The sequence below is a fragment of the Notamacropus eugenii genome, chromosome 3, assembly GCF_028372415.1.
Source record: "Notamacropus eugenii isolate mMacEug1 chromosome 3, mMacEug1.pri_v2, whole genome shotgun sequence".
NCBI lineage: Eukaryota > Metazoa > Chordata > Mammalia > Diprotodontia > Macropodidae > Notamacropus > Notamacropus eugenii.
In genome coordinates this window covers 484970835-484993904 of record NC_092874.1, presented here as the reverse complement: position 1 = coordinate 484993904, position 23070 = coordinate 484970835, and the positions used below count along the sequence as shown (strand labels likewise).

The window sequence follows — 23070 nt, the reverse complement described above, 5'->3', positions numbered from 1 at the left end:
AGGAGAAGGCCAATCCCTCTGCCAGGTGACAGCCCTCCAAATGCTTGAGGACTCTCTCACTGTGCCCCCGTCTTCTCCCAGTTAAAAGTCCCAAGTCCCTCAAAGGATCCTGCCACGTGGACTCTAGGCCCTTCCCTGGCCTAGCTGCCTCTCCTGGACTTTCTCTGTTGTGTCAAACTTTGACTCTTTCTAGCTTTGGAAAGGGGCAGACCAGAAAATACTCCATCTGTGACTCTCAAACGCAGGCACACACTCACTTAGAGTCCAGCGGGATCCAGGACTGGCCCTTGACTGCCAGTAAGACTGGGAATAGGAGGAGAAGCCTTGCTTCCCATCCACAATAATGGAACACAACCTCTTCTCATTTCCAAAATCCAGTGGCACCTTGGATGAGACTTTCAAGTTGAGGATCCTCTGGGGTGAGCTCATGGCCTGTTGAGACACGCTTTCAGGGGCAAAGTTCCGCTAACAAAGTCTCTGACTGGTGCTCCCTGCCTACAATTTAGCTGCCCCCTGCCCTGTAATCCTCTGTTCTCTGCACTGGAGACATGGATCATGTCTCCCCAACGGGGCCGTTGGGTATTTAGTGCTTTTAACCAGGAAGTACCAACTTTCTTTAGGTTCACTCACAAGGCCAGGGGAGGCAGTGCTAGCCTCTCTGCCTCCCAAGACTAGCCTTAGCTGTCCTATCCTCTCTGCCTGAAGCCTGAGGACTCACTGTTTCACATCAGCTGGCACTGTGCCGCTTGCCTCCCACCCATCCCCCTGCCTTCACCTCTTGTTGGCCTCTCCCATCCACTTGCAGGGCTTTTGTCCTGACAGTACCCACCCAAGAGACGGTGTGACACAGGGCTCTGGTGCCAGAGAACATGGATTGAAATCCCATTTGATACGCACTGCCTGAGTGACGTTGGACAATTCACGTCCTTTCTCTGGGTCCCAGTTTTCTCATCTACAGAATGAGGAGGTCAGAAGTGCTGGCCTCCCTTCCAGCTTAACTCTGGTGTGAGAGCTTGCAGTTCCTCTTGCCAGGCACTGCCTCTGGGGGCTGTGGCACCCTTTGCTAGCACCCTGCCACCCAGGAAAGATCTTTGGAAAGGCCTGGTTTTCTGGGAGGGAAAGGTTTCAGTGCTCCGAGTAGTTTTAGAAAGCTAATTCATCTGAGACTCTTAATGAAGAGGAGAGTGGCAAAGGGCCTGCGTGCTGGAGAAATGGGAGTGATTGCTTCCTTTCCCAAGTGATGCATTCTCCACGTTGGTAGTTCTGTGTGTGCGCCAACCTTGGTCTCTGAGGCTGCTCCCCTGCCTCCTGCAAGAGTTAGGACTTTTAGATTGCAGGGAGCTCAGAGATAGATGGGGCTGCCACCTTCCCCAGCACTTTCTGACAGAGACCTGGCAGCCAGAACCAAGGACAAGGAGGCATCCATCACTCTGATGGGCTGGGGTCAAGACAATGCCTGTCTTGGGGGTAGCTGAACTCAGCTGTTGATACCGAGGAAAGCCACTGGGTGGATTTGAGGAGGGGGCACAAGGAAGGGTGGTGATGTGTGCTAATGCAGAAGCCATCATGTGTTGAGTAGAGAATGTAAGTCAGGGCAGAAGCAAACCCAAAGCTGGATGAAAAGGAAAGATGAGGAGAAGATGAGAGGTAAAGCCCAGGAAAGCAGCAGGCTGAGGGGAGCCCATGGGTGTCAAGCCTAACAGAGTCCTCTCATGTGGCCAGGAAATGTTCTGTTTATGCCTGAAGAATCCAGAGTCCTGGACCTGAGTTCAAATCCTGCCTCTAATACCTACCTTGTAATGTTAGGCAAGTCACTTTAATCTCTCTGGGCCTCTTTCCTCATTTGTAAAATGAGGGTGTTGATCTATGCCCAAGGGAAGGGTTCATGACCGAACAAGGGAGGGAGGAGATCATAGAAGAAAATGAACCATTTCAATCACATAAAATTAAAAAAGATTTTGGATAAGCAGAAATTATGCAAAGCAGCTAGATTTGAAAGGAAAATAGATAACTGGGAAGAAAATACATAGTTTTTCTTTTTTCAGAGCAAATTTCTCTGGTGAGAATCTCATTTCCAAGCTACATAAAATACAAATTCAAATATATAAGAATACGAGTCATTCTCCAGTTGAAAAGTGGTCACAAAATATGAACAGGCAGTTCTCTAATGGGGAAATCCAAACAAACTATAGCCATATATATGAGGAAAAGAAACCCCAAACTTCTAAATCACTAATAACTAGAGAAATGCCAATTAAATTCTGAGGCTCCACTTTATACCCAGCAGATTAGCAAAGCTGACAAAAAAGGAGGATGGCAAATGTGGGAAAACAATAATTAAAAAATTAGCCAGCATTTTTTGTTATTCAGTTTCAGCCATGTCCAACTCTGTGACACCATTTGAGGTTTTTTTTGGCAAAGACACTGGAGTGGTTTGCCGTTTCCTTTTCCAGCTTATTTGACAGATGAGAAAACTGAGGCCAATGGGGTGAAGTGACTTGCCCAGGGTCACACAGCTGGTAAGTGTCTGAGGCTGAATTTGAACCCAGGTCTTCCTGACTCCAGGTCTGGCACTATCCACTGAGCCACCTAGCTGCCCTGCTCTCATTTATATAGAACTTATTATGTGCCAGGCACTGTTCTTAACACTGCTTTGATCCTCACAACCCTGAGAGATAGGTGCTGTTATTATCCTTATTTTGTAGATTAGGAAACCGAGACAAGCAGACAAGCTAGACAAGTGACTAGCCCAGGGTCACACAGGTAGTGTGGTTCTGATGCTGGATTTGAATCCAGAATGAAGTCAAGGGGGCCTTAGGAAGCCTTGCTAACAATAAGGACAGTGGAGATGATGGAGTTCCAGCTGAACTATTGAAACCCTAAAAGATGACACTGTATATGTGCTGCACTCAATATGCCAACATATTTGGAAAATTCAGCAGTGGCCACCGGATTGGAAAAGATAAGTTGACATCCCAATCCTAAAAAAGGACAATGCCAAAGAATGTACAAATGACTGAACATTAGTGCTAATGTCACACACCAGTAAGGTTATGTTTAAGATTCTGGAGGCTTTAGCAACATGTGAATTGAGCATTACCAGAAGACCATGCTGGTTTCCTAAGAGGCAGAGGAACTAGTGACCAAATTGGCAAAATTTGCTGGATTATGGAGAAAGCAAAGGAGTTCTAGAAAATCATCTACTTCTGTTTTATTGACTATGCCTATGACTTTCACTGTTTGGATGGCAACAAAATATGGCAAGTCCTCAAATAGATGGGAGTACCAGATCATCTTATTTATTGCCTGAGGAGCCTGTATTTGGGGCAACAAGCAACAAGTAGGACAGAGCATGGAACAACTGATTGATTTAAGATTGGAAAAGTAGTATGAGAAGGCTGTACACTATCACCTTATTTATTTAATTTACAGGCAGAGTACATCATGAAAAATTCTAGGCTGGGTGGATCTAATTAAGACTTCTGGGGGAAATGTTAACAATCTCAGATATTCAGATGATCTCACTCTGATGGCAGAAAGTGAAGAGGAGGCAGATGGAGCCAAGATGGCAGAGTAGAAGGACGGAACTGTAGAAGCTCCACCCTCCGTAGCCCATAAAATACCTGTAAAAAATGACTGTAATCAAATTCTAGAGAAGTAGAAGCCACAAAACTACAGAGTGAAAGAGATTTCCAGTCCAAGACAGCCTGGAAGGTTGACAGGAAAGGTCTAGAGCACTGGGTGTGGAACAGAGCATAGCCTAGCCCTGGTTGTGCAGCATGGCAGGGAAAGGACCAGAGCAGGCTTCAGGGTGCCATTGGCAGCAGCAGTTCCCAGATCCCTCAACCCACAAATGCCAAAGACAGCTTCAAAGGTCAGTGACAAAACTCTTTCACCTGGTGAGAAGGGAACATGGTCTGGCCCCACCAGCATCAGCTACTACAGCAGCAGCATCCGTTTTTGGAAGTATTGGCTTAAAGACCTTGGGGGAATTGAGCAACTGATCTGGGTCACAACCCTGATTGGTGGCCCTGGGATGAATAGAAACGAATATCTAAAAAAATAAAATAAAGAGGTGAGAGAGAAATATATTGGGAGGAGTAAGGGAGAAATAGAATGGAGCAGGTTATTTCTCATGAAAGAGGCAAGGAAAAGCTTTTTCAATGGAGGGAAAAAGTGGGGAGGTGAGAGGGAAAAAGTGAAGCTTTCTCTCATCACATTTGGCTTAAGGAGGGAATAACATGCACACTCAATTTGGTATGAAAATCTATCTTGCACTACAGGAAAATAGGAGAGAAGGGGATAAGTGGGGTGGGGGGATGATAGAAGGGAGGGCAAATGGGAGGAGGGAATAATTAGAAGTAAACACTTTTGGGGAGGGACAAGATCAAGAGAGAATAGATTAAATAGGAGGTAGGATAGTATGGAGGGAAATATAGTTAGTCTTACACAACATGACTATTATGGAAGTCTTTTACAAAATGACACATAGATAGCCTATATTGAATTGCTTGCCTTCTCAGTGGGGATGGGTGGGGAGGGAGGGAGAGAGAGAAGTTGGAACTCAAAGTTTTAGGAACAAATGTTGAGAATTGTTTTTGCATGCAACTGGGAAATAAGAAATACAGATAATAGAGTATAGAAATCTATCTTGCCCTACAAGAGAAGATAGAAGAGGAGGATAGGGGAAGGGAGGGGTGTGATAGAAGGGAGGGCAGATTGGGGGAAGAGGTAATCAGAATACATGGGGTTTTGGGGTAGGAGAGGGGAGAGATGGGGAGAAAATTTGGAGCTCAAAATTTTGTGGAAATGAATGTTGAAAACTAAAAATAAATAAATAAACATAGAAAAAGAAAGTGAAGAGGAATTAAGAAGCCTTTTGATGAAGGTGAAAAAAGAGAGGGTAAAAGCTGGCCTGAAGCTTACCATATAAAAAAAAGCTAAGATCTTGGCAACTGGTTCTCTGGCAAATGGAGGGAGAAGAAATGGAAACAATGTCAGATTTTATATTCTTCGGTTCAGAAATCACTGTAGACAGTGACTGTAGCCATGAAATTAAAAGACAAGCTATGACAAATGTGTATGGCAGACTAAAAAGCAGAGACATCACCTTGCCAACAAGGGTCCATTTAGTCAAAGTTAGCATTTTTCCAGTAGCCATGTATGACTTTGAGAGTTGGACTATAAGGAAAGCTGAGTGTCACGGAACTGATGTGTTTGAATTGTGGTGGTGAAGACTTTTGAGAGTCCCTCAGACAGCGAGGAGTTCAAGTCAGTCAATACTTAAAGAAATTAATTTAGGCTATTCACTGGAAGGTCAAATATGGACGCTGAAGCTGAAATACTGGACACATAATGAGAAGATAGGATTCATAAAAAAGACCCTGATGCTGGGGAAGACTGAAGACAAAAGGAGAAGAAGACAAATGAGGATGAGATGGACAGATGGTGTCATGGAAGTAATGAACATAAGCTTGGACAGACTTCAGGAGATAGAGGAGAATAGAAGTTCCTGGCATGCTGTGGTCCATGGGGTCACGAAGAGTTGGACACAATTGAACGACTAAACGACTTCCTGAATCCATGCCTAGGGGACTTTGCAGTGCATTTCCCCACTGCCAAAACAGACCCACATCATGGGTAGAGAAGGATAGAGAACACTTGGAACTAAGTAATAGATATGAGACTCCTCCTGGAGAGGAGGAAACAGACCCTTTTTTTCTACAGTGATAATGTGAATTCTAGGGGTTTTCCAGAAAGGGGCAGGAAAATAAGAGAAGAATAGTGGTGACTGGTGACTGCTAGCTGGGAAGTGTTGAGGCAGCTCTTTGTCAGCCTGGCAATAATATTATCCTCTTCTTTCCCTGGGCATATGCTTAGACAATGACGAAGAATCTGGCCAAATGGATGACAGGTAGCCTGCATCTATGTGTGGGCTTCTCCACAATGAGAGGTCAGGTGTCGGATGGATGATGGGCATGCCCAGGACAAGGATGCTTCCTAGTTCAGTTAGGCACAAGTAAGGCACCTGATGCTGCTACCTCAGTAGTCTTCAAATGGATTGATTGACCTGCAAAAAAGCCTTAATGGAAGACATGGGAAGCAACATGAGAAGAATTTGGAGAGTGAAGGGGGACAGAGGGTTGATGGCTGAGACTGAAGAAGGCTGTCATGAAAGAGATGTATACCTTCCTCTCAGAGAAAAAACCTGGATAATTGAAGTAACTGCTCGGTATGAGAAGTAGCCATTTGTGCCCTTGGCTGGGCAGGGACTTCATACAGATGCACTCTCCTTCTCTAAAGAGTGATCCTTCTCTGTGGTCATAGCAGCTGAGCCTGCTTATCAATTATCTACAAAGCCAAGAGCAGCAGTCATCACGCCTGGCATGTTTCTCAGCCATCCATGAGGTGAACAGAATGACCCAGCTTTGAAGCAGCTCGCATCTGAGAGCTATGGTGACTCTTCAAATATCAGTGTGTGTATATGCAGTCTTTCACACAAGTTACTACAGGGAAGGGCTTGAGGTTTATAGTTAGGGTTAGTCTGGTGGAACTCCAAAGGGGGCAGAGGTTTTTGCTCAGAAGTCATGATGAAATTCATGGTTAATGTAAATTTATGTCAACTCACATTACTTTTCTTATATTCCTATGCATTTCTTTGCCCTCATTATTAGATTAGATGATGTTGAGGTTTGTATGATTCAACAACAGTTGGACAGATCCAGGAGGAGATTCTATTAGGATGAGAGAGAAACCAAATGATTGACAAGCAGTCCTAGATGGTGCTCAGCCGTCGAGGTGGGGAAAAGCAGGATGATGGCTATGGGTGGTTCAGCTAGAGAATGCACCTCTTCCAAACGTCCAATCATGCCCCATACACATGGAGCCTGCTGACATATGCTCTTCTGGATTCTTTACATTTTCATCCTATATTGATGTCATTGAGTTACATGGTTCCCCTATGAAATGTACGAGAATGCCCAATTCTACATTTGTAACCCTAAATTCTTAGGATGCAATTCCATGTTTCTTTTTAAAAAATTGAAGCAATTTTCAACACATGCATCAGCAATGCATTTAATTGTCTTCCTTTCTTGGCTAATTTCATAGATGTCAGGCAGTATCTATGCGTTGTTTCAACATGCCTTTATTTCCTTGACTGTTAGAAATTCTGAAAAATTTTCCCTGTGGTTCTGGACATTTGTGTTTCTTCTTCCACAACTGCTATTCTTGGGTCTTTTGCCTACTGGAGAATGGGTTTTATCTGGGCCAGTTCCTTTTAGGTGTTAGATGTTAGCTTTGATGAGAAACATTTATTTTATGTTTTCCCAGCTATTTTTTTCATCCTTATTCCAAATGCATTGCTTTTTTGTTGTTTGCAGAAGCTTTTTATTTTCAGTCTAATTGATTTCATGTATTAATTGACTCATAATATGCTCCAAATCAGGACTGGTTAAGAATTTGTCCCCTTTCCATAGCTGTGAAAGATGCAGCAGACGTTTCATTATACTTTGGTATTTTCTACATTTTGATTGTCAATCTGTTTGAAGTTGAGTGTGGGGAGCCCTGGGCTGGGCTGGCCCCTTCCCATTTTCCTTTTTAAAATCAAGTTCTTGCTATCCAGGCTTTGTTGAATAATGAATCCTTTCCTCAATGTTTTGTCATGCTGGGAATATGGAGAGCAGTCAGCTCTTCATGATCTCATTCATCTTACAGTCTGCTTTTCTGTTTTCTGTTTTCCACTAACAGATTGAATTCCCTCTTAGGCTACAAAGTTTTTAAATTTGCTCAAATTACCTCCGTGGACCGTCTTGGTTGATTTGCATATCAAAAGTCCCACAAGCCCTACCCCCTTTACCTGGGGAATTTGAGATTCTGGATGGATTTGCATATCAAAGTCCTATTGGGGTTGGCTGGCTTTGTATAGATAATATTGGCAGAATAGAGGAATTTTTCTCCAATGTGTCTGGTTAAGTGGACTTTGACAGTCATTTCTGTAGGGGTCTAGTGGTTCTGTCACTCTATACTCTGTCTTTTGTTCTCAGTCACTTGTGGAAATTTCAGCACCATTTCCTGAAATATGGTGGTTGGATCCTTTTTCTGCCTTCACATTATTTGGGGAATCCAACCAGTGACGCTCCAGTTCTCTCTTGGCGCTCTGTCCTCTCCTTTGACCTTGACTTGCTTGTAAAGTCATGGATTCTTCTTCATCCATCCCAGAGAGTTGTTCTTTGATCTTGCTTGGCTGCTGATCCTGGTCTGTGACTTTGGCCTTTCTCTCTTCTGGCAGAAGCTTTCTATTTCTCTTGGATTCCCTCTTCTTGTTTACATTGTCCCCATGTCTCTCGGTGCATTTGATTTCCATGACCATTTTTTTCCTTTTGGCTCAAGGCAGATCTATTTACAGATGTCAATTTTTGTCTTTACTGACATGAAGTTACCTTTTTACTTCCCTCACAGTGCTCATTATCCAATCCAGAGACTGTCCTTGGTGTTAATGATTCTTTTTCCAATGTCATCTTCATCAAGTCTTTAAACCATAATATTTGTTCTCCACGTTCTAGTTCTAGTGAACTCGTTTTCTTGATATTGTTTACTCCCCTTTTACTTTGGGGCTTTTCTGTCTCTTTCTCATGGAGGGCATTGGGAATCTGATCTGTCTTGAGACCTATTCCTCTGTCCTCAGTTTGTTGCAAATCTCTTCTCTTTCCCTTTTCTCTCTTATAAGAGCTCTCAAAGCAGGCTATAACTCTGAGGCTGGAGAGTGTTTGATTTTTCTTTTTATACCTGCAAAGCATAATACAGTGTCTGGCACACAGTAGGTGATTGATTAAATGCTTGCTAAGTTAAAGTGAAGTCAGTGAACAAACATTTATTAAATCCCTGCTCCATGCCAGACATTGTGCCAAGCAATGGAGATACAAAAAACAAAAAGGCAAAGAACAATCCCTGCCCTCCAGGAGCCCCCAGTCTAATGGGGACACAGTGATCATGTGTGACAAATGAACACATTCTCTGTCAGGGAAGTAGAGCTGAGGAGGGAGGCATTCTGGGGAGGAGGGAGGCAGTCCAGGGAGGAGGGATCGCTAGAGGAAATTCTCAGAGAAGAGGGATGGAGTATGGTTTGTGTAACAGCCAGGAGGCCATTGTACTTGGATAAAGGAGGATGTGTCAGGAATTGAGGTGTGAGATGATTGTAAAGGCAGGAGGTTATGAAGAGCTTCCAATGCTGAGCCTAGGAATGTGTGGTTGATCCTGGATGGGTTAGGGAGCCATGGGGGTTGAATGAGTAGGGGGTGACATGGTAGGACATGTCACAGGTCCTACCTGTGTTTGGAGGCTGAATGGAGGCTGAATTGGAGTTGGGAGAGATTTGAGACAGGCAGGCCCACCTGCAGGCTACTGCAATAGTCCAGGTGTGAGGCAATGGGGGGGAGGTAGGGTCAGAGGAGAGAAGGGGGCCTATTGGAGAGATGCTGCAGAGGACAGATGGACAGGCCTTGGTGCCATATTGGATTTGGGGGGTGGGGGTGAGGTTGAGGGTGAGACTGAGAGCCTGAGAGTCTGGATACTCCACAGTGATAGGTAAAGTAGACGGGGTGGTTAGGGAGGAAGATAGTGAGTTCTGCTTTGGACATATTGAGTTTGATACATCTTCAGGACATCCAGTTTGAGGAGCCATTCTTATCCTCTAAAAAAACAGGTGCAGCAGGAGGTGGGAAGCCTCAAGTCAGAGGAATGGTTGTCCTTTGCCCCAGGGCTCCTCCATATAGCAGTCAGGAGACTGGACTGGCAGGAGGAGGTAGAAGGCACCTTGTGCTGGTATGAACAGAAGCGGATGCTTTGAGGCAGATGGAAAACCTCTGGCCTGGCCCCAGCAATCTGTCCTCAGGGGCTACCTTGGGCAGAGCAGGAGGCAGAAGGTTCAGGACCCATGCACCCTGTGATTATGATGCCTAAAGATCCTGAGTGTTTTTAAACCTGCTTTACTATTCAGCATTTTAGTTTTTATTCTTTGGATGTAATTTCTTTGACTGTCCACATGTAGAAATAGACCTGTTTGCAACCGGACATAACAGCTCAGGCCTCCTCAGGGGAAGCCAGACTTTGAGAGAAGGTCGCATGATCCCAGGGACTCACCACTGGCCTTGGAATTGGGCAGACTTGGTTGTGACTCTGACCTGCGCCATCACAAACAAGTCACTTAGTGTCTTTGAGCCTGTCTCCTCATCACTAAAATGGGATGTTGATCTTATCTAGTTCACAGACTTGTGTAAGTCAAGTGAAATGGTGCAGCAAAGTACTTGGCAAGTCCTACAGAGCGATAAAGTTAGTGTCACCCTTCAGAAACAATTGGGCAAGCATGTAGTAAATGCCTACTATATCCAGGCACTGCCAGGTCGGGGAATATGAGACAAATGAAAGGCCCTACTTCAAAGAGTCTGCATTCTGGTAGACAGGGAGAGGACAGGAAGAGGAAACATCTCAACTTCCTCTAAATAGAAGAAATAAATCCAAGATAGAATCTTGGAACTGGAGCAGAGCCTGGGGGCCATCTCTTCTACCCCAAGTTTGAACAAAAGTCCTCTCCATGGTGAATTGACAAGAGCTCATCCAGCCTCTTCTGGGAGTGGGGAGGGCATCAGAAAGTCTATCTTTACCTCCAGTCTTATTGGCCTCTATGCCCTTCTCCCTATCCCTTAGGATTCTGCCTTCTGGTCTCACCTACCTAGAGCCCACTATCTTCCCATTTGTATTACTGAGCTCTCCTCTTCCAAATGCCTGGATGGTCCTCTGGCTGGCTTTTATTGGCCCTGATAATTATTCATTATGGGCCAAGATGGCCCACACATTCACAGATTGCCTCCCATTTCCCGATGAGCCCATTAACACAATACAGCTCTGAATCTCCAGTTAGTCTCTGAAATTTCTTGCTGAAAAAGAATGGACAAGAAACTAGCCACTGAAACAACCAGCAAAGCACAAGGACCCTGTGCAAATTTCTGGTAAATGTGTATTTGTAAGTCTCTGAATAGCCTAAGACCAATTACATTTATCATTAGAGTCCTTCCTAGTTGGATTGTGTGTTATGCTTACTTCTTCTCGCAAAACCTCAGTTTTCTCATCCAGAAAACAGGTTTACTACATTTGTCTTTCACAACTGTTGTGAGGAATTTCGTAGGGGGAGCACCTTGATTCTATAACTCTGCTACAGTTTCTGTCTCTCTCTGTCTCTCTGTCTAAGATAGGAACTAGGGACAATTGAAATGTCCCCAGAAGTCAGTGACTGCCCAGTGCCACTTTTTTGTCCTTCTCTCCTATTCCAAATCTCACTCTGTCCCTTGTAAGCTCTCTTCTTCCTGTTTCTTATTTGCCTCCTTTTCTATGTTTTCCTTCTCTTTTATGGGGACGGCTGGTGTTCAGCCTCAGCAAGGACTCTCAAGGCTGAGTCAGCTCCAAAGACAGGAGATGGCTGACAGTTTGATAAGCTTCACCCATGCTCTGGGCCATCCAGGGCCATCCGGGGCTTGAGCCACCACCTGAGCTTTCCTTTCCAGACCAAGCTGGTGATGTCCTGACAACTCATCAAGGCAGAACAAAAGGTCCAGCCCAATGGAGGAGCCCAGAAGCCTCCTTGTGCATGTTCTCCTTATGCTCTTATCTACGATCATGAATTTCCTCCTCCTTAGTTTTTTCCCCTTTTACTCAGCCATGAGTTGGAAGTCACCAAGATTCCATTGCCGTGGAGTGCAATAGTCATTTTACTAGCTGATGTGTCTATGGTGCTTTAGGGTCTGCAAAGAATTTCCCACCTATTATCTCATGTGAGCCTCACATCTCAACAATTCTAGGGACTGCTAATATTACTATTCCTATTTGACAGATAAAGAAGCTGAGGCTCAAAGAGACAGCAAGGAAAGAGTGATGAACTTACAGTCCAAAGAGCTGGGTCGAAATCTTGTTTCTACTACACACTACATGTGACCTTGGAGAAGTCCCTAAACATCCTTAGGACTTACTTCCTGTCTAGTCCAGTTGGTCTCTGTGGTCTCTTCCAGGCTTAGATCTAAGAGCTTTGAAGGTGAATGATCTGCATGTGTTTATTTAACCCTGGAATGATCTGGGCTTTTGTGGAGAGACCCTCATTCTCAGAGTTTCTATTCGTTAGTCAATCAAGGCTGACTTGCTTCGGTATTTCTTATGGAAACAGCACTGAACCCAGTCCTGTCCCTTCCTCCCCGCTTATTTGCCCACTCCTGTTTGGATTCCATAGCATTCAGATCCACAGTACTTGGATGCTCACTCCCCACACACTCAGACATGGAAAATGGCCTTGTAGCTGCTGGTCCCAGGTGGGTGGAGGGTACAGCTCTCTGGTAATATGGGCTCTCTCCTCAAGTCAATAGATCTTCCCTGGCACCAGAAATGCCAAGGTGACTCAAGGCAGAGGATGAGAACATAGAAAACCTTCTTAAATGAACTTGGCTCTTGATTGGAATCAAAATGGCAAATGTTCAATCTAGTCCTGTCATCCACACCATCCCTAAAGACCAAGTGACAGAAACATCTATTTGATACATGGTGTTGGAGAAGCCCTCACTGTCTAGTCCAACCCTGAAGTTTGGACTAAGGAGTTACTGCCAGCGCTGCTACATACAAGCTCTGTCCCAGGAAAGGCCTTCACAGGCAGGTGCAGCCAGGATGTCAGGAGGGCCCTCCCTGCAGCTTGGGTCTCTTTTCACCAAAGGATTACAGCTTTTGATCCAGAAAGGACCTCAGAGGACAACTTATCCCACCCTTTCATTCTACAGAAAAGAAAGCAGAACTGTAGGAAGGTAACACTCCTTACTTCTGGCTCTACTGGTAGGAAGTTATAATGCCTGAATCTGAATCCATCTTCTCTGACTCTAAATCCACCACACAACACACCATATTTCTGCCTCAGTGCACTCAACCTTCCCTTGAAATACTCCCAGTGTGGGTGAACTCACTCCCTTTTGGGGCAGCCCCTACTATTTTTGGGTCATGTCAACCTTGGAAATTGGCTGCTCTGTAGCATCTACTCAACAAGCCTAGCCCTGGGTCTGAGCAGAACAAGGTTAATTGTTCCATGTAAGAGGTGGAGATGATGGTCATTGGCTCCCTCCCAGTGCCCATTCAAGTCTTCTCTTCCCAGGCTCCTTCATCAGATGTTGCCATGACTTAGACTCAAGGCCCTTCCCCTATTCTAAGTCTGACCCTGGACACAATCCAGCTTCCAGGTCCTTCCCAGGACACAGTCCTTGGAACCAAGCACTGCTCTGGGCCCAAACTTCTTAGTAACTTGTTGCTTGACTTCTCCCTCAGTGGTGGGATAGGAGATGATCTATTTCGCATTTTGCCTAATTAGGTATTTTCTGGGTTTGTTGATATTCTTCTCTTTCTATGGCATTTTCAAATGCATGAACATAATCTTATCTCTGATACTTTAAAAAATTTCTTTTGGATTTGTTTTGATCTTTTCTCATTTGTAACTTTGGTAATTTGCATTTTCTTTCTTCTTTTTCTTATAATGTTTCCTAAATACATACTGATTTTCTTGGTCTTTTCAAAATCTATCTCTTGGTTTTAGAAATCGATTCAATTGTTCTTCATTTTCCATTTTATTAATTTTTGTACTAATATTGAGAGTTTCTCCTTTACTCTTTCTTTTGGTGTGTCACTTTTTTTTATATTCTAATTTCTTTAAATGCAGACTCAATTAATTGAGCTCCTCGTTTTCTTTTTGATAAATGCAAGCCAGCCTCGAAGTACCACTTGAGTTGTGTCCTGTGAATTTGGCTGGTACAACGGGTTGGGTTTGGGGCCTGGAGTCAGGAAGACTCACCTTGAGTTCAAGTCTGGTCCCTAGCAATGTGACCCTGGGCAAGTCACTGAACCCTATTTGTCTCACTTTTCTTATCTGTGAAATGGAGAAGGAAATAGCAAACCTCTCCAGTATCTTTGCCAGGAAAACCCCAAGTGGAGTCACAGAGAGTTGGACACAACTGAAGATGACTCAACAACCACAAATGAATTTTGGTGCCTTCTACTCGCATTGTCATTAAAGCAATCTGGATTGGCTTAGTTTTTAGAATTCCTTCTTTAACCTAGAGATCATTCGTGTCGTTGTTTTTGATTGGTCTTCGGATGCCTTCTGGTCAGCTTAGCTTGGTTTCCTTCTAGATTCGTTGTGCTGTGGCATGTAAAAGGTGGGTTTCTTATTTCTGCCTTTGGGCATTTAATGAGGAGTTTCCTACATCACAGAAGACGTCTCTTTGTGATCATAACAGGTGTGTTGTTTACATCTTTTTATCTATATTAACATATGTATATAGTATACGTGTGATGTGTGTTAGAAGAGGAATGTGGTGGGGTAAACAGAGAGCCTTGAAGCCAGGAAGACCTCAGCTCTGGTCTCACTCCTGATATGGGATGGCTGGGGGATGGGCAGGTTATTTAGCCTTTCACTGTTCTCTAAGGGAGTCTCAGGACTCTAAGTTTCAGAGAAGTTGGCCTGTATTGGTAGAGGGAGCTCCCTCATCTGAGAGTTCTCTACAGCATTAAAGTCATGGGTTTGGTCAATAAGTCGAGTTGAAGCAACAAGCATCAATGACTCACCTACAGTGGGCCAAGCAGTGATCTAAGCACTATCCCTACGATGGGCATATGAATGTGTATCCATATGTGTTTTGCATATATTATACACAACACAAGGTCAGCGCATGTATATGTGTGTGTATCTTCCCTATTTTTCTATTAAATTCTTTCCACGTCTATTAATTCCAGGCTTTTTTTGAGCACTCTTGAATTCTGTGAAGACTTCAGTCTATTTATATCCACTTCATAATTGTTAAATTTAGCTTCACTAAATTTTTTATTCACTTTGTCAGAAGAGGATAAAAGTTTCGTATTTTACTATGTATCTTTTGTTTGATTTATCATATTCGGATACAGAGATGGCTTCATCTTCTCCCTTATTAATTTTCCACAGATTTCTTTTTTCAGGATTGTGACTATACATATATGTTTAAAGTAGATACGTGTTCATTACCCATGGAATCTTCAGAGTAGGACCTGTCCTCTGCCTTTCTCCAAATCCTCAGTGCTTAGCACAGGGCCTGGCACATAGTACAGACTTCACGAATGGTTATTGACTGTTATCATACCTAGCAATGAGGTCTTCCTTGCTGTTCCCTGTTCCTGAGCCAGATGCTCCATCTTGGACTGGGCACTTTCTGGGGCTGTCTCCTATGCCCAGGAATCTCTCCCTCCTTCCCCCACCTTCTGCAGTATGGACTTCCTGGTCCTCCTTAATGGGAGCGCCTATCAGCTCAGATTTCCTTCCATCTACCTTCTATATATTTTGTATGTGTTTGGTTGTGTCCAATTAGACTAGAGGCTTCTTGAGGGCAGGGACAGGGCTGTTTTTTGTTTGTGCTTCTACTTTAAGTGCCCAGCACTTAGCCCAGTACTTGGCACAGAGAAAGCACCCAGTCCATACTTATGACTACTTGACTGATCAGTGAAATGGGAGCAGTCAATGCCCTCACTGAATGTCTTCAGACCAGTTGGCATCTACGTTGTCTAGGGATTCCTTCTCAGGTCATGGATGGCCTCAAAGTCCATGGATGTGCCCTCTGGTTCAGACAGATTGTGATTCGATGGTAAATAAAGGCTTGCTAATTGGATGAGGGCCTGGACACAAACAAATTCTTGATTGTCCCCAAACCTGGTTGACTCAGCTGTGTAGTTAATCCATGAAGACCTAAATCCTTAATCATTCTATTTGAACGTAGAATGTTTTCTCTTTTTCTAGTGGGGAGTGGATTAGCATTCCTCATCATGTAATTAATTTCCATTTTAGAATCCTGAACTACTGATATTCCAGAAGTGTGTTTAGACATTTGCTGGGCAGAACAGACATGTCAATCTGGGATCAACATTATGCTATGGAGATCAGCAAAGGAGACAGAAATTCACATCCTCAAACACCCATAATGCCCCCACCCACCCACTGGAAATTCTCCCAGATGGGCCTCCTGTCATCCAGACTTTGTTTACCCTCTTCTCTTTGTCCTGCAGGGATTCTGGCATAAGATGACAACTTCATTTCCTTCATCTAGGAACATGTTGATCATCTTGTAACTGCCTCCACACCATATAACCTTGTGTATCAGCCTAGAGGGGGTGGTGTAGTGCTTGGCAACAGAGTACCATCCCCCAAAGTCTCCTAACGATGGCACATGACCACTTATCCTTGATATGGGGAATGAGTGTTCCCAGTAGGTCCAGTAACCCACTTCCTATGAAACATGCTATTGACTGCTTGAGTCAGCATTGAGCCAGTGATAGGCAGGAATGGAATTCAATCATTCCCCCTTCCCCCACACTACTAGCAACGGGAGCCAGTCAGCCCTTTAATTTACATATAGTACTTAAGAATCTATTAGAAGAAATCAGTCTTGAGTTCTGAGTTCTTGTACCCCAATCAATGGTTGGATGGTCACAGTGAAAATAGAAAGTCCTTTGAAGGCCCTTCACTTCACTGTTGAGGGTATTTGGGGGAGATGAACTGTCAGCATCGGTCAGCTGGCGAATTGGGGGTGGGCTGGGTGGGGGCATTGATGCAGGAAACTAGGGAAGAATGGGGCAAGGTGAGTCTTTGGTGCATTGATGGTTTTTTTCTTCATTTCTAGTAGCCTGATAAAATTGTTGTATAGTGTATAAGAACTTTAAAGGGAAAATGGCAGGGTTAGAAATGGCAAGAGGAGCTGGCAGAATGGGTGCTCAGCCATGATCCGATTGGCTAATCTATGCCACCTCTAAACTAATGAGAAAAAGTGGAACTTCTTAGAGAAGAAACTACAGTTACGTAACATGTTGAAAGCTGAAAGTTTTTTCATAGTTTTATTTGCTCTCCTTCAATTCATCCAACTGGCATTTATTAAGGACCTACTATGTGCCCAGTCCTATGCAAGGTGCTGAGGATGCAAGAACAAAACATAAATGGTCTCTGATTTCAAGGAGAATGTATTCTATCTACTGTCAAGAGTATTTGGGTAGATAAAGCTGTGACAGATGTGTATTGATTCAGTTACCTCTGACCTTAAGGCACAGATCATTCTGGTATGGATCATCCTCCCTTCCTCAGTTTATTCTACACTCTACTGCCAAAGGCATCTTCCTTAAGTGCAGATCAGACCATGTTACTCCTCTCCTCAACCAACCCCACTTGATTCCTATTGCCTCTGGAGTCACAATTACATTCTTTATTTGACTTGGAAAGCTTTACCCAATTTGGCCCCAACCATACTTTCAGTCTCAATGAAAATCCCTCCCCTCTTGTACTCCTGAGAGCATTCAGACTGGCTTTCCCTCTGTTCCTCATTATTACCCGACTCCATGCCTCTGCCTAGGCAATCTTCCATGCCTAGAACACAGTCCCTCCGTACCCTCATCTCCCAGATTCCCTCTTTTCCTTTAAGATACAGCTCAAGCACCACCTTCCTCATGAAGTCCTTCCTAATTCCTCCCTGTCTCCCAACCTGCTGGCAGCCTCCCTCCTAAACTCTTTGTATTAATCACTTCACGTACACTTGGGTCTTACCTTCTTCATATTTGTTGGTGTATGTATTTGTCTCCCCATCAGAATATCAGTTCATTGTGAGTAGGGATAGTTTTATTTCTTGTACCTATTTCCATAGCACCTAGCACAGTGCTAGGCACCTACTAGGTGCTTAATAAATACTGGCTTTATGGCCAGGGACCAGAGTGCCTGCCTATTATGTCTATGTTACATCCTCCATCAGAATGGAAACTCTTTGTCAAAGATTGCTGAATTCTCTTTTTTCTTTGTAGCCCCAGCACCTTGTACATCATTGGAGCTTAATACATACTCATTAGCTGACTGAATCAAATTCCCATTCTGCTGAACAATGCAAGTCCAACAGTTCTTTCTAGCATTTCGTAGAGAATTCCAAGTAATAAGGGGGGAAGGTTGGATGAAAAACCACTCACCTGGGGAGGGTTGTAGAGGTGGCAAAGAGGCTGCCCAGCCTCCTGCTTACAGAATTGGAGGGCATGGCAGACCACATCCGCATTCATCTTCAAGTGGAGCCTGTAGGGAAATGGAGCAAAGGAAAGTCAGGAGCTGACCTTATGACCTTATTTATGGTGCTGAAAAAGGTAGAAGCTCCTTGACCAGAGAGGTCAGCGCACAGAAACAGCTCTGCTGGGGTGAGCTCATTCTACTTGACCTTTGAATTTACCCAGCAGGGATTCTGGGGCTGGGTGACTGTCTGCCATGTTGTTCTCAGCAGTGTTTAAAATGAGGCCATGGGGAAGAAGGGATGAGCTTGGACGCAGCCATGGGGCCCCTTTCAAAGCCATGATAAACCAAATGAAGCAGGTTAAAGGAACTCGGCGGTCATTCTACAGCAGGCCTGGACAAGTTACGGCACTGCAAGTGGGCCCAGGGCCACAGGTTGTGCAGGCCTGTTCTGTCCAGACCACAGGTCACTTCTGGAATTCATACCCAGAGTGAGCACGCAGAGAGTCTGATGCTTCCAGGCTCTTCTCCCAGGCACTGTTGGAATCTTTTTGTTTTAATTTTAAGGCATTTCTCCTTCTTATGAATTAAATTTAAATATTAACTAATTGAATCAAAATATTCGTGAATATAAGCCTAAGGTTGATTGAATAAATCAATCCAGTCATCCATCCCATTGAGAGGAATCGAGAAGTTGCCTTAAAGAGAGGAGAACAAGTTGCCATCTTTCAATCCATCCATCCATCATTGGCTTTAGACTAAATTCCAAAAGTCCTTGAATGACTCATGTCCTTGATTGAATTGGAGGATGTTCAAGACTCATGCTTAGATAGACTGAGCAAACTTATCCATGACCTAGGGATCATCTATAAAATAACAAGTGAATTGAGAATTGGAGTTATTCAAAGATAGGGGTGAGGGAAACATCCCTGTCAAATCTGAAGGGGGAACTGCTTTGAGGAGGAGGGACCTCAGTCTCCCTCCCTAGTCTCCTTTGGCCAGAGAGTAACCTCTTGAGTTTCGGGGGGTTCAGAGGATTTTAGACTTCTCATTTTCCCGTCAGTGTTCTATCAGTGTTCTGGGACAAGCTGACAATAGTGTCTAATTTGCAAGCCAATGACGGACAGGACATAGACTCATGATTCCACAAGCAGTCTAGCAGCTAAGGAGTTCCCTTAACTGTGATCAAGGGCAACTTCTTGTGCATCCCATGAAGGGAAGACCAAGAAGGGCAGCATCCAGGAGATGTGAGTTATCCCTTGGTCATATGGGCTTTCTAAGCCCAATTTCTCCTGGACTGGTGGGAGAATGTGTCAGATTTTTTTTTTGGGGGGGGGGAGTAGAATGCTTTGTTCTATTACACTTTAGGAAATTCCCCTTTCTAAAAGCTAATTGAGTTTGTCCCTAATCAGGACCCTGTAAAGAAACAAAGATGTTTCAAGGCTATAAACCACCAAGCTGTGGACTGACCTTTCCAGAGCACACTTTAAGAAATGTTGATCTGTTGCACAAACAAAACCAATATGGTCAAAATTAGAAGGAAAGGAGAAAACTGGGAAATTTGTTTTTACAATAAGCTTTTCTGATAAAGGCCTCATCTCTCAAATGTATAGAGAACTGACTCAAATTTACAAGAATATGTCATTCTTCACTGGATAAATTGTCAAAGAATATGAACAGGTAGTTTTCAGATGAAGAAACCAAAACTGTATAGTCATATGAAAAATGCTATAAATCACTATTGATTAGAGAAATGCAAATCAATACAATTCTGAGGTACCACCTCACACATCAGATTATTTAATATGATAGAGAAGGAAAATAACAAATGTTGGAGGGTGTGTGGAAAAATTTCAACACTAATGCACTATTAGTGGAGTTGTGAACTGATTCAACCATTCTGGAGAACAATTTGGAACTATACCCACTGAGCTATAGAATTGGGCACACTCTTTGACCCAGCAAGACCACAACTAGATCTGTATCCTAAAGAGATTAAAAAGGAAAAAGACCTTAATGAACACAAATATTTATAGTCATCCTTTTTACTGTGACAAAGAATTGGTAACTGAGGGGATGTCCATCAATTAGGGGATGACTCTGAACAAGGTGTGATATATAATTGTGATGGAATACTACCATGCTGTAAGAAATGCTGAGCAGGTGAGTTTCAGAAAAACCTGGAAAGATTTATATGAATTGATGCAAAGTGAAGTGAACAGAACATTGTATGTAATAACAGAAATATGGTATGTATAATCAATTGGGAAAGACTTAGCTACTCTGATCAACCCAATGATCCAAGACAATTCCAAAGGATTTAAGATAAAAAAAAATACTGTTCACCTTCAGAAAAAGAAACGGTTGGGATTTGAATGCAGATGGAAGCACGCTGTTTTTTAAACTTTATTTTTTAGGGTTTTTTGTTTGTTTATTTGTTTTACAACACAGCTAATAAAGAAATATATTTTGCATGACTCCACATGTAAAACCTTCATCAAATTACATGTCTTCTCAGTGAGAGGGGAGGAGAAGAAAGGTGATAGAGAATTTGGAACTCAAAATTGTGAAAACAAAGGTTAAAATTGCTTTTACATGTACTTGAGGAAAATAATGTATTAAAATTGAAAAAAAGAAATGTTGGTTGGGCCTCAGCCTCCGGTGGGAAGAGAATGATGTATACTCTTCTCTCCTCCTCTCTACCAATTTTACTCACATAGGCAAAATTCCACTGTGCCAATCCACCTGCATAGCAGATCTCCAGGAGAAGGTCAACCCTCTCTCCAGGCTGCTGGGACAAGCTAGCTCAGGGACAGACGTCTGAGGTGTCTTTGTTGCTTCACAGAAATTAGCCTGAGCAGTGCCCCATGGGGCAGAAGTGCCCTGGGAGAGCGAGGTTGGGTCTATCTCCCTGACTCTTTGTGTCTACCATGCCACTTGTGCCTTTTCGAGCCCCTATCTGGCCTCTCTTTTCCTGTTGAGTTCCTAGCTCTCTTACTGAAACCCCTCCTCCAGGCAACCTTTCCTAGTCACCAATGGCAGAAGTGACCCTCCCTCTTAGGCCTCACACAGCCTTTATTTTGAATTTCTCTTACTGAAGAGGGAGTAGGGAGAGGATTTTTGAATTAGAGGAGTGATGTGGCCAGTTCTCATCAGATGGCACATGGTAGGTACTCAATAGGTGGTGATTGATTGATTAAGAAAGATGATTGTGGCATCTGTGCCCTCTCCCAGCAGCTCACATCACTTTCTGCAAGAAGCAGAAAATGCGTCATTTGCTGACTGACTGAACAACTATGGGTCTGTTTGTTGCAGCTTCTACCTCATCCCCACTGGAGAGCCATTGGAGAGAGTAAGTCAGTGGAATGTGCCTAGCTGTAGCCTGCTGCTTCCAAGCCAAGGGTGGGCTTCTTTGTTGGATGGAGGCCCCTTCTTCACTGAAGGCTGGGCCTCACTGGGGCCTGGGGAGCTGTCACTGAGCCTTTGCTTTTCTCAAGGCTAATACCCCTACTCAGGAGAGAAGGCAAGACTAGGTGCAGGTATGGGCCTCTGTCCAGGTCAGGAACCAAGAAGCATTTTGCTTATCTGCCAAGCTAAGGAGTCAGGTCCCTACTAAGGAGGTAATTGGGAGCTATAGAAGAATTTTGAGCAGGAGAATAACATGTCTAGATCTGTGCAAGTGGTTGATCTGACAGCAGTGAGAAGTGGGTGACAGGGTGATGTGGTAACAGATGTGGTTAGACCAGAGACCGAGGAGACCCTGAGCTTGAGCATGGGGGGAAGGGAGGAGTAAACAGGGATGGTTGGATTCCAGAGAGGGCCAGGGAGCAGGAAGACTTGGTGGGTGATTAGGGGTAGGGATGGGGAAAGCAAAGAAGGCCCAGAGGTTTTAAGATGTCTCATAACCAGTGCAATGAATGAAGCACAGGACTCTGGGTTAGGTCAGTACCTGCCATTATTCCTGACACTGAAACTGGTTCATGCTCAGGCTCAGGCGTCTCCTTCTATTGCTCCTATGACCATGTTACAGTCCCCTTAGCCAGGCTGGGCCCTTTGCCTTCCTGGGATCAGTCTGGGTCCCACAAGGAAGGTCACCAAACCCCAGCCCCTCATGAAGAAGGGACGCACATGGTTAGGCTTCTACAGGTTCTCTTCTCATCTTGGCATTTCCAGAATGACCTGGAGTTCTCTGCATCCCCAGACTGCTACCCATGATTTTCCTTGTGGACTCAGTGGAGAGCAGAGAGAAGAGGACTTGTCCTCCATCCTCCATCGATGTATGGCTGAGCTGCCAATTGGCATTAAACCACCAGAAGCAGTATTATAAATCAGAAGCAGTATTGCAGATCAGAGGAACCCCAAACCCTACATCCCTCCCACTCCCTCGCATCCTCCCAGTCCCTAGAACTGTCCTGGGAGAAGAGCACAAGGGCTCAGCCTTAAGGAGATTCAGGGAGGACATGGGAGGAGAGTGGTAGGGAACCAGGGGTGCTGGTGGGGTGGTGGTGGTGGTTCAGGCAAATAGCTAATGCTGTGAAGTTTGCAAAGTCCTTTCTGTGCATGATCTCAGCTCAGCCCTAGGAGGTAGGAACTGCAGATGAGGAAGTGGAGGCAGCATGGTCACACAGGTAATAAACATTAGAGATGAGATATGGACCAGCAGTTTCTCTGACCCCAAGTTCAGTGCTCCAAGCTTTGGGAGGCAACTTTTAGGTGATGCAGTGGATCTCAGAGCACTGAACCTGGAGTAAGGAAAATCTGAGTTCAAATCCAGCTTCAGATTTAGTTGTGTGACACTGACTAAGTCACTTCATCTTGGTTTGCCTCAGTTTCCTCAGCTGTAAAATAGGAATAATACCAGCACTTGCCTTCTAGGGTTGTTGTGAGAATCAAATGAGATTCTATTTGTAAAGCTCTTTTCACAGTGCCTGGCATATAGGACTAAGCACTATATAAAAACTTATTCCCTTCCTTTCCTTTCCCTTTCCCTCTCTCTGATA

General features: G+C 44.1%; 1 protein-coding gene across 3 annotated transcripts in view; it reads right to left on the bottom strand.

The window, feature by feature from the left end:
* The window catches only part of AOAH (acyloxyacyl hydrolase), a 108339-nt gene that overhangs the window by 62108 nt on the left and 23161 nt on the right, over positions 1–23070 (bottom strand). For all 3 annotated transcript variants that reach the window (XM_072599138.1, XM_072599137.1, XM_072599136.1), the window contains exon 5: positions 18040–18139. In XM_072599138.1, the coding sequence (XP_072455239.1) occupies positions 18040–18139 (100 nt within the window). The remainder of the gene's footprint in view (positions 1–18039; positions 18140–23070) is intronic.